The sequence below is a fragment of the Phodopus roborovskii genome, unplaced genomic scaffold (genome assembly GCF_943737965.1).
Source record: "Phodopus roborovskii unplaced genomic scaffold, PHOROB, whole genome shotgun sequence".
Taxonomy (NCBI): domain Eukaryota; kingdom Metazoa; phylum Chordata; class Mammalia; order Rodentia; family Cricetidae; genus Phodopus; species Phodopus roborovskii.
The window spans coordinates 8,588,215-8,600,253 of NW_026126482.1; the positions used below are offsets into that span (position 1 = coordinate 8,588,215).

Below are 12,039 nucleotides of genomic sequence, written 5' to 3' on the forward strand. Positions count from 1 at the left end.
TGTTTTACCTTGCCTGCCTAAGGCACCTGATTGATCTAATAAAAAGCTGAACAGCCAACAGGTAGGCAGGAGAGGGATAAATGGGGCTGGTGGGCAGAGAGAATGACTAGGAGAAGAAACCCAGGCTCCGGAGAGAAGAAGGGGAAGAGAACAAGGGAGAAAGAGAAGGCCAGGTAACAGACAGCCAGACATGGAGACAGCAGGAAAGTAAGATAAGATATACAGAAAGCCCGGAGGCAAAAGGTAGATAAGAGAAATGACTTAAAATAAGAGCTAAGATAAGGCTGAACATTCATAACTAGTTAGTCTCTGTGTCATGATTTAGGAGCTGGTTGGTAGCCCCAAAAGAAAGCCTAGTACACTAATGTCAAACCTGTCAACTTCTTCTGTACAAATTCATAAATTATTTAAATGGCAGATGTATGTGAGAATGAGATTTTTTTTTCCTGATCCAAGAAAGACAGGTAAATAGTAGAGAATAGTCTATTCTTCACAAACAAAAAGCAACCTTTGCTTGAAAAGCAAATTTCCAGGATAATTTGCAACAGGAGTTAAGCAAGATGATAAGTTAATATGAGGACCTACATACTAAGAACACATTGAGTGTTTGTCACAGGATCCAGGAGTCCCAAAGATTCCTAGTTTCACCAGAGAAGGCTCTCAAAGGACACTCCTAAAAGGGAGAGAGACGTAGGTAACTTAGCTGGATAATTGAATTTTTAGGGGCTAGAGAAAAATATCCCATTAATTCTATGCATATGTAAGTGTAAATTTTTCTGGAGACTGGGAGGACATTGATAATCAGAGGAGAGGTTTGACTAAATACAAAATGTTTAGAGCCAAAGGCAGCATTTGTGTGAAAGTACAGCTATAATGAAATGCTAAAGTTGACAGGCTTTTAGGTCTCTGAGTCTTCTATAGAGCACACAGTTAAGAGCACTGGCTATGCTTCCAGAGGACTAGGTTAGACTCCCAGCATCCATAGGGTGGTTAAAAACATCTGTAGCTCCAGTTCCAAGGGACTGGATATCCTTTTCTGGTCTCCATGGACATAAGACACATAGCTGATACACAGACACAGGCAAACACCCATACATATAAAATAAAATTAAAAATATTTACATCCTGTTATCTTGTCTCCACAATTACTCATGCAATTTTTCTATGATTTCTTAAATTTTCACAATGGTGCTGCAGGATAGTATTGCCATATCCATTATATACAGGTAAAAATTAGTTTTGAGGGGCCAGGGTGCTTACCTAAGGATTAAACAGCTAAATAGCAGGGGCAGAGATTAAAATTCAACTGTCTGTCTTTCCTGTTGGGGGCCTAGGTAGGGATGCACAACTTTTTCCAGTATGTAATCAGCTTTATGTCTTTTTTTTTCTTTTTAAATTATTTATTTATTTTCATTTTATGTGCATTGGTGTTTGGCCTGTACACCTGTCTGTGAGGGTGTCAAATCCCTTGGGGCTGGAGTTACAGATAGGTGTGAGCTGCCATATAGGTGCTGGGAATTGAACCTGGGTCCTCTGTAAGAGCAGCCAGTGATCTTAACCACTGAACCATCTCTCCAGCTCCCTGCCTTTGTTTGAGACAGGAACCTTGTAGTTCTGGCTGGCCTGGAACTCACTATGTAGACTAGTCTGGCCTTGAACTAACCGACATCCTCTTGCTTCAGCCTCCTGAGTACGAGGATTAAAGGCATGCACCACCACATCTAGCCTGCAATCAGCTTTAAAAGAGATTGTTTCTAAAACAATAAAAGCAATGGTCTGAGTTTCAACTAATGGAAAACCACTAATCTTCATTCCCATTGCTCAGCAGGTTGAGCAAACAAATTGTAAAGCTTGATGATGCCAGCCAGAGGTGTTGTCAACACCTGTTGTGCCAGGAACCTGGAATAATAATACTGTGTTGGTCTCCAGGTGTCTTCTCACTGGGCTGGTTATGGTATATTATGGTCTGGCAACACTAACTATTGCCACCATAGCCAACATGCAATTTCTCTCACTTTTAAATGTTTTAAATATTTTAGTTAGCATACAAAGTGTTTCACTATGATGCTTTTATACAAATTTTTGCCTCTTGGTGGTCATGAACTGCTTTCTTCATCTCCCGCACTACTTTCTCTCTGCATGGATGCTGTTTCTCAATAGAGGTGAAAGTCACCACTGTCAACAGGTTCAAAGACATGGGGCTCTGAGTGGGTCAAGTACAAATCTGGTATGTACCTAGTCCTAGACTAGGAATTGTTCGGCAAATCAAAGGCCTCAGTTTCTAGGAAAGAACCAGACAGCATTGGTGACTTTGATGATACTCACTCAACAGCCAGCTGAACATATGGAGCTGAATGTCTACTCCAAAGGTCTGAATTTAACTCACCTCCTATAGCCAACTGTTAGAATGCAACATCACCAGGTTGGGGGTATAGCTCAGTGTTAGAGTACTTCTTTAGCTTGCAAAAGACCCTGGACTCAATTCCCAGCAACAGATGCACACATACACACATATACACACACACACATAAGCATATACATATCATATGTCACTCCTGTTTTCAACCGTTCCCAGTTTGATATGAATTTTAGGATTGAAGTTAAATGCCTTGGCAAGATTCATAAAGGTTCTTCATAAGCCTGGTACTTACTTCTAGTCTATCCATTCCTTATTACATGATGTATCCCCCAATGTGCTAAATTTCTCAAGAATCTTTTACATTGCTTCTGTTCTCTCTTTCTTTCACCTGTTATGGTCACTTTATTGATTTTCTAACTATCTCCTTTGAATTCCTCTTGTTTTTCTAGTTATACATCTTTTAATTCTATTTTCAGTGGCTGACCTGGGGATTATAGTCTAGAAATTCAGATGTTCTATTATGCTTGGGAAAAAATGCATTATTTAGGGTAAAAATATAGGTACCTTAAGAGATGTTCTTTATTTTGTTCCTCACCTATATTTTTATGGTAAATATTTGTAAACACTTTTATACTAATTTTATACTAATTTATGTATGTACATATGCAAGCTCCTCAATTTCTTACTCTGTATGGGGCACAGAGGTCTTTGTGCTCATAGACATGCAGTAGGGGAATCTGGAATGTTAAGCACACAAGGTTGCTCTTTCAAGGGAATATAGACAAAACCTATTTTCCACCCAGAAGGCTGGAGTGGATGTGCTTTCTAGTCTGATGACCTTTGCACTATCTGTGTGAACCAGGACTTCCTGGCACTGGACCCTCAAGACCCTTCTAATAGACTTGTCTTCTCAGTCAATCAATAGCATTTCTTTATGGAAGGTGGCACATGTACAGAGTTTTGATGTAATCACGTCTGATCTGTATTTAGTTTACTTTTCTTCAAAGAGATTTTAGATACATGGGATTGAGAAAGTTATCACAAGACCAGTTTTCACCAGACTATGCTATGCTTAAGTGAACCTCTTGGGCCAGACTCCCAAAGTTTGAATCATGTTACATTGAAGCCTCTTTCCTTCCACAGTTTGTCACTCTGCTGCCCAAGAAAGTCACAGAGATCACCACATTACTCCTGCTCATTTCTGTTCCTGCTTTTTTGAGACAGGTTCTAAAGCCAAAGCTAGCCTCAAATTTGTGGCAATCCTGTCTTAACCCTCCTGTAAGAAATAAAGATATTTATTATTATACTTTTCAAGCAAATTATTGTTAAAGAAACTATTTCTTTTCTTTTTTTTAAAGAAAGTATTTATGTGTGTGAGTGTTCTGTATGCATGTGTGTCCTGCTGCCTTCAGATCCCCAGGACTGGGGTTACAGATGGTTGTAAGCTACCAGGTGGGTACTGGGAATTGAACCCAAGACCTCTGGAAAAGCAGGCAGTGCTCTTAACCACAGAGCCATCTCTCCAGCTCCTATTTCTTAAAGTGTTAGTTTCTAAGCCTATATTTAGAATTTCTGATGCTCTCCATTTCTTTGTGACAATACATATTTCCACTTGATGTCATTTTTTTTTTGACCTAAATATCTTGCAATGCAGGAGTTCTAGTGAAAAGTTCAGTTTATATTTAAAAATGTTTTTAGTAGCCAGGTGGTGGTGGCCCGAGGGCCTTTAATCCCAGCACTCAGGAGGCAGAGGCAGGCTGATCTCTTGTGAGTTCAAGGCCAGTCTGGTCTTCAAAGAGAGTTCCAAGACCTACAGAGAAACACTGTCTTGAAAAAAAAAAGTTTTTAGTTTGCCCTTATTCTTTTTTAAAATTAATTTTTATTTAAATTAAAAACAATCTTATTTTACATACCAATCCCAGTTCCCTCTCCCTCCTGTCCTCACACCCCCTCCACCATCTCCTCATCCCAACCCGTCCACTCCCTAGGAAGGGTGAGGCCTCCCATGTGGGATCATCAAAATCTGTCACATCATTTGGGGCAGAATCTAGGCCTCCCCGTGTATCTAGGACGAGAGAATATCCGTCCATAGGGAATGGGCTCCCAAAGCTCATTCAAGCACTAAGGATAAAAATACTGGTTCCAGAGCCAGTGTGTCCCATCGACTGCCCAAGCCCCCCAACTGACTCCCACTTTCAGGGGGCCTGGTTTGGTCTCATACAGGTTCCCTTGATGTCAATCGACACAGAATTCTTAACTGAAAAGTTTCTTCCTTCCATTATTTGAACATGTCAACCCGCGTCTTTTGACCTCCATAATTATGTTAGCTGTTAACTGTATAGCTGTTTTCTATGTGTAACATATAAGTTTTCTCTGTGTAGATGAAAAAGGAGTTTTCTTTGTTTATTCTTCCATGTATCTTATTTTTGGGGTCTGTACGTTAGTTAATTCTCCGGCAGTCAAATCTGATATATATCATCAATTGTTTTTTCAAAAACATTTCTTTCTTCTACTTCTGCTCTGGTATTTTGAGACAGGGTTTCTTTGTGTAACAGTCCTTGGCTGTCCTGGAACTCACTCTGTAGACCAGGCTGGCCCCTAACTCCCTGAGACCCGCCTGCCTCTGCCTCTGCCTCCCGAGTGCTAGGGTTGGGGTGTGCGCCACCGCCTGGCGGTCCCTGCTCTTCAAGACTCCACAGCTCGCACTTTCGATTGCTTCATATTGCCCTATATAACTATGTGCTCATTCAGTTTATTTAATCTCCCTGCCCATTCTGTTTTTGAACTTGGTGATTTCTATTGATTTGCTGTGAGCTTCCATGCTTGCTCTGTTACTGTCTCTCACTTTTCTGATGAGCTCACTTAGTATATTTTAAAAAAACATTCAGTTATGGCAGATCTTCACCTCTCCCTCCTCCAAATCCAGTTGTCCTGTTTTTCAGCAGACAATCTGCTTCGGCTTCTCATCCACCACACTCCCATCTCCAGTGGATCACGCTGACCTTCCCCTCCTAACCTTCCTCCCATCACTCATTGCTTTATCCCAGCCCCCAACTCCAGCAGACAATCCCTGGGAACCTGAATGTGTCTCCAGCCAGAGAAGCAGTCCCCACCTCCAACAGGGTGTCAGAAGATTTTCAGCAGATGGAAAGATCTCCCATGCTCATGGATCAACAGGATTCATATAGTAAAAATTGGGCATCCTACCAAAAGCAATTTACAGATTCAGTGCAATTCCCATGAAAATTCTAACACAGTTCTTTACATATCTTGAAAGGACAATTCTCAATTTCATATGGAAAAACAACAACCCAGGATAGCTAAAACAATCCTGAACAAAACAAACAAACAAAAAACTGCTGAGGCATCACCATCCCTGATTTCAAGTTGTAGTCCAGAGCAATAGTAATAAAACCACACAGCACTGACACAAAACCAGGCACATACTGCTCAATGGGACTGAACTGAAGACCCACCCAGACATACATCACACACCTAACTTTTGATAAGGAAACCAGAAACACACACTGGAAAAAAGCCTCTTCGACATCGGTGTTGGTCTAACTGGATGATTGCAATGTGGAAGAATGCAAATAGATCGACTCACACTTACCACCCTGCACAAAACTGGCCTCCACATGGATTAAAGATCCCAATACAAAGCCAGACACATTGACCCTGACAGAAGGGAATGGCCTTGAACTCATTGGCACAAGGAGACTCTGAACAGAACACCATTAGCACAGGCACTAAGATAAACAATTAATAAATGGGACCTTATGAGACTGAGGAGCTTCTACACAGCAAAGAACACCATCATTCAGACAAAGTGGCAGCCTACAGAATGGGAAAAGATTTTTTTTTTTTTTACCAACTACACATCCAATAGAGGGTTAATTCCATGATACATTAAAAAAACAAAAAAACAAAAAACCCAACAACAACAACAACAAAACCCCACAAGAAACTAGTTATCAAGAAAATAAAAAAATCTGGTAGCACATATTTCATTGTAAAAAACTTGTCCTACAAATATCCCATCATAGTCTTCAATAGCAAAAGCAAAGCTGAATCATTTTTTAATGTTAAAATAACATAAAACTGATAAATTACTGTGTACCAGAATCCATACTATATATAGGGAATAACAATAACAACAAAATAGACTATAATCTGAATGAGGTAGAGATGTTTAATTTAAATGCCCAAAGTTATTATGGGAGTTTAAAAAGTCACTACAATTTCAAGGCTGGGGATATATCCCAGTTTGAATCATGCCTGCCTAAGAGACATGAGGCCCTAGGTTTGATCCCCAGCACCCCATACACCAAGTATGGCTGTACACACCTGCAATCTCAACACTCAGTAGGTGGATGAAGGGGAAATCAGAAGTCATGGTCATCGTGAGCTACCCAGCAAATCTGAGGCTAGTCTGAGCTACAGGAGACCCAGCCTCAAAAGATAAAGTCAGTACAACCCCATTAGAAAAGAATTAGATACTTACAAACATTTGTGCATACATATAGGGAGAGTTTTCTATAGCAATACACACAATAAGCTATAGCTTTCCAGTGGAGATAGGCAAGTTATAATCCAAAGTGGTGAAAATTCACTTCCCCAAACAGCGTTGTGGGCCTAAAGAAAAGCAACAAGGTATCCTTATGGTAAAGTAAATGATTTTATTAGCTGCCATGGCTGTACAATCAATCCAAGGTATTGTATGGATGAGTTTTATTATATGGAATCATACCATAATAAAGGTACTGAAAAGATCTATTAGAATAAAGATATATTTACAAGCTGGACAAAACAAAAATATAAAATTAAGTTCCTTTCTTAGACAGAATACCTACTGTGCAGGCTAGTCTCATGTCAACTTGTCACAGGCTAGAGTGGTCTGAGAAAAAGGAATCTCAATTGAGAAAATGCCTCCATAAGATGGGCTGTAGGCAATCACGAATCTCTTAATTCGTGATTGATGGGGGAAGGCCCTGCCCATTGTGGGTGGAGCCGCCCCTGGGCTGATGGTCCTGGGTTCTGTAAGAAAGCAGGCCGAGCAAGCCAGAGGGAGCAAGGCAGTATGCATCACTCCTCCATGGCCCCTGCATCAGCTCCTGCCTCCGGGATCCTGCGCCATTTGAGTTCCTGTCCAGTCTTCTTTCGACGTGTATGCTAAATAAGCCCTTTTCTCCACAGGTTGCTTTTGGTTATGGGCTTCATCACAGCAATGGCATCCCTAACTCAGACACCTATCGTTGGGTATAGGAAGACCCTCCACCTTCCCAAAGGTAACCTAGAATGAATGAACACTTCAAAAGTGATGTACAGGCTTATGCAGTAGCTGACTTTGATTTAGGACATATATTAGGAAGAACAGAGAATGACTCCTGGACTAACCGAAGCCACAGTATCTGGAGAACGGTAGGGCTTCACTAGATTTCTGTGGAGGGTGCCAGAAAGGCAGAGACCACAAATATTTTTATTCACCACTTCAGGAGCAAGGATAAAGCTAAAGGATACGCAGGAAAAACAAAGGTGCAAGTGCCCCGCCCTCGGGCTTTGTACGTGATTCGCATTTGCAAAGCAAAATAAACCGTCCTTCTCCACAACTCAAAAATCGGGCCCCTGTCTCAGGAACTAGGCCCTGGAGCGCAGTCGCCACCGTGCCAAGGGCGGCGCTTCCCTCGCTCGCAGTCGGGGCTCCTGTTACCTCCCTGCACACATCTGTGCCCATTACACGCCAAACAATTGCGCGCTCCCGCGCGCCCGCCTCGAGGTCCGGTGGCGGCTGCGGCCTGGCCAGGACCCCCACCTCCTCCCGCTGCCAAAGCTCTGGGGCCACCCCGGGCCGGAGGCCACCTCCGGCCACTGCACGGCAGCCCGCGCGGCTGCTCAGTGCGTCGCCCATGTGCTCGGCCCGCTCGCCCTGTAGGCTCTGCGCTGGCCAGCCCGAGGCCTGCCGTCCCGGCGGCGCCGCAGCGCTCCTCGAGGCCCGAGGCCGCCGAAGGCGGGAAGACGCGGCGGCGGGGAACCAGGGTCGCAGCGCCAAGGCCCCGAGGAGGCGACGCTCGGGTCCCGTGGGGCGTGGCGAGCGGCAGCGGGCTCACTCACCACGGTTCGGCGGGGCAGCGCGCCGGGGGTCCGGGACAGGGCCCGGCGCAGCCTCCGCGCCCTGCCCGAGCGGGTCCCGGCCGAGCTCTCGGAACCACTGTCGTCGGAGATCACGATGAAGTCCTCCATGGCTACGGGCCCGCCTGAGCCACGCGCGAGCAGCCAGCGCCCCCGGCGACTGCGACCTGGGTTCCAGCTGCTGAAGCGACTGCAGAGACTGCGTCGCCCACACCGGGGTTAGTAGCCCGCCTGCCCCGCCCCCTCCATTGCCCCGCCCCCGCCGCCCCGCCCCGCCCCGCCCCGAGCCCCGCCCACCGCGGGGCAGCGGCGCCCGGGCAAGGGCAGAGCCCGGGAGGCGCGGGTCTCCTTTTCCCTCAGAGAAAGAAAGGGAGGGAGGAGAGGGAGGGGGCAGGGGAAGGAAGGGAGGGAGAGAACTGAGAGGCTGGGCCGTGCGGTTTGCGGGCGTGAAAAAACGTTGATGTTGACGGGGTCACCGCGGCTCTCAACTGACCGCGGTGTGCGGGGCTGGCGCCTCGCCCCCGGCTGCAGGTGTGAGGAGGTGTGACTAGCCAGCTTGATGCTCACCGAGAGGGCTCACCTTAGGTGGGCTGACCTGGCCCCCCGACAGAACCTCTCATTGATGGGGTACCGGGGCCTCCAACCGACAGACAGTGGGTGATGGGGTCAGGAGGCCGCGAGTGGCCGAGAAGGGCGACCTGAATTTGGGTAGAAAGTGACCTGACTTCCGACCGAGGTAGGGCAGAGACCCCGCTTCTTCGTATGTGCAGGCAGATGGATCCGTAGGATAAATTCCCAGAAGTGGGATTATTGGATCAAATCTCCGTTTTTATTGTTATTTTGGCAAATGGTGCCAAATTACCCTAAGCTGTACCGATTTGCAGTCTCACCAACAACATGCATGTGTCTCAGGAACTTAAGCTGTCAGATGTAAGAGTCACTGAGTTGCTGCTAGTTGAATGAAAAGCGGAAAAGACACACAGTAGAGCTATGAGGTCCCAGAGTGCATGTCTACTCTGATGCTGTGAACAAGCAGAAAGTGTAAGGATAAAACTGTATCCCCAGCAGAGGGAAATGTGGGTAAGTAGTGAATTCTTTGGTTTGTTTGTTATAGGGCAGGGGCATTAAAATCAAAATAGGACCCATGGTTATTTTTTTAAAATGTGGGATATTGACAAAATTCTGCTGTTTGGGCTCAAATAACTTTGAAAAATAGAGTAATTGATTCAAATTAAAATGGCTTTAGAAAAAAGAGGTTTTTTTTTTTCTTACAGGAATAGCTGTTGGGTGCTATCTAAGCATTGTCTAGTACAGAGTTTTTTAATCTTTAATAAACTTCTGAATCAGCCAGAGAGTGTATAATAAAGATTGCAAGACCACACAGCAGCATTTTTGATTGAGAAACTGAATTTTGTGAGCGAGGCCCCCAAGTTGGCATTTCTTTCAGGTTCCTAGGTGGTTCTAGCAATGCCTGAAGTCTGGAGAGCACACTTTAAGGCTCACTGGCCTGAGCCAGGCATAGTGAGTGTGCACACCTTTAATCCTAGTACTTGGAAGGCTGAGGCCAGCCAGGTGAGAGAAAAAGAGAAAAGGAGAAGGAGGAAGAAGAAGAAAGAGGGGTGGGGGGAGGAAGGAGAGAGAACAGGCCACTGGCCTGCTGCTGGGCAGGGAGTTTATGACCCACAGACTTCAGATGTTTTGGTCCAGTTGGTGAATTGTTATAAAGGGATTCAGTAAGTTGAGATTCCTGTAATGCTATGAAACATTCATTTCAACGCGCACATGCTTGAGCACTAGGGATTGAATCTAGGATGCCATACAGGCTAAGCTAAATCCCTGGCTTTTTGGCCCAAAGTCGTCCTTTAAAAAACAAACCAAAACATTGTATTTCCTAGGCTTTGTGACTACCTTTCTCTCATCAGTTCTTTCTAGTCTCTAGCTGACTCCTGTCCCTCTAGGCAATCCTTGATTTTTTTTTTTCTCTTTTGGTTTTTCAAGACAGGGTTTTTCTGTGTATAGCCTTGGCTCTTCTGGCATTCTCTCTGTAGATCAGACTGGCCTCAAACTCAGAGATCTGCCTGCCTCTGCCTCCCATGCTGGGATCAAAGGCATTTCATACCACTGCCCAGTGAAAAATTTCCTTGTTTTTTAAAAATCTTTTTTAGATTTTTAAGTTTTATCTTATATGAATGAGTGCTTTGCTTACATGTATGTACGTGTGTGCACTACACAGATGCCTGGTGGCTTCAGAGGTCAGAAGAGTGCATTGAATCTCATGGAGTTAGAGTCAAGGGTGGTTGTGAGTCAACCGCTCAGCCATCTCTCCAGCTCCCAGGCCTTAAATCCTAATGTCCTTCAGCATTTTGACATGGGTCACTTTCGAATGTTACTTTCTCCTCATATAATTGTAGCTGTTCTGGTGGCTTCCGTGACCATCTTAATGCTAACAGCACGTGACACGTTTATCTCTAGTCCAGCCTGCCCTTAAATCTCCATTTGGAAATCTCAAAATGGAATTGACATTTCTAGGCATCTGGACTCACCTCTGTTTTCCCCAAAGAAACTCTTTTCTCTTTCAAACGAACAAACAAACAAACAAACAAACAAAAACCCCAAACAAAAACCAAACAAACAAAAAACCCCTAATTGCTTTCTTTTAGTATTTGCTGGCATTTTAGTACTTTCTAAATATTAGTATTTAGTATTAGTAAATGGTGGTATCATTAGCTAGCAACTGTTCACATGAACAACCTGCTTGATGTCTACTTCAAGTCCCATTTTACCTCCTATCTTTTGTATCCATTCACTTTTTTTGTTGTTGTTGTTTTGCTTTTGCTAATAGCCAAGTTACTGTCCCCTCTGTCCCAATCCTCCCGGAAGTACTTGGCCTCCACTCCTTTTTTTTTGCTCACTTTGCCAAAGGGGTCTTACAGAAAGTGTGTAATCGTAGCTGGTGGCATATGCCTGAAGTCCCAGCACTAGGGAAACAGAGGCAGGAAAATCAAGAGTTTGAGGCCAGTTTGGGCTCCACAGCAAGACCCTATCTTAAACAAAGTATGAATGCATCATTTTCCCTTCAGCCATTTCCTGTCAACTTCGTCTTAATTCTATCTGCCATAATGAAACAGCTCCTACTGTGTGGTTTAAACATCTGTTTCTCCAAGTCTTAGAAGGCTGGAATGCTGGTCCTGCTAGTGCCTGGTGAGGATTCTCTCTCGTTGCACGTGCTGAACTTCTCTGGCCTATCTGGGACACCTGGGAGGAGAGAGAGCTCCCCCTCTTCCTCTTGCCAAGCCACCAATCCCACTAAATCAGTTGCCCTGGACCCCTGTGCAGCTCAGTTTTTGACAGCTGGATACAAGCTAGAGTCACAGAGGAATTGTCTCTACCTGTCGGCGCATCCGTGGGGACATTTTCTTGTTTAATGATTGCTGTAGGTGGGTCCACCTTAAAATGGGCAGTGCTACCTCTGGGTGGGCTGTAAAGGAAAGCAGTTTGAACAAGCCATGGAGAGCAAGCCAGTAAGAGCATCCCTCCTTCCGTGGCCTCTG

At 44.6% G+C, this 12,039-nt stretch overlaps 1 protein-coding gene across 1 annotated transcript in view; it reads right to left on the reverse strand.

Moving 5' to 3' along the window:
* Positions 1-8,722, reverse strand: part of Simc1 (SUMO interacting motifs containing 1) — a 31,362-nt gene extending 22,640 nt beyond the window's left edge. The window contains exon 1 of the mRNA XM_051194260.1: positions 8,471-8,722. Within this exon, the coding sequence (XP_051050217.1) occupies positions 8,471-8,599 (129 nt within the window). The 5' untranslated portion in view covers positions 8,600-8,722. The remainder of the gene's footprint in view (positions 1-8,470) is intronic.
* Positions 8,723-12,039: the final 3,317 nt, after the last annotated feature.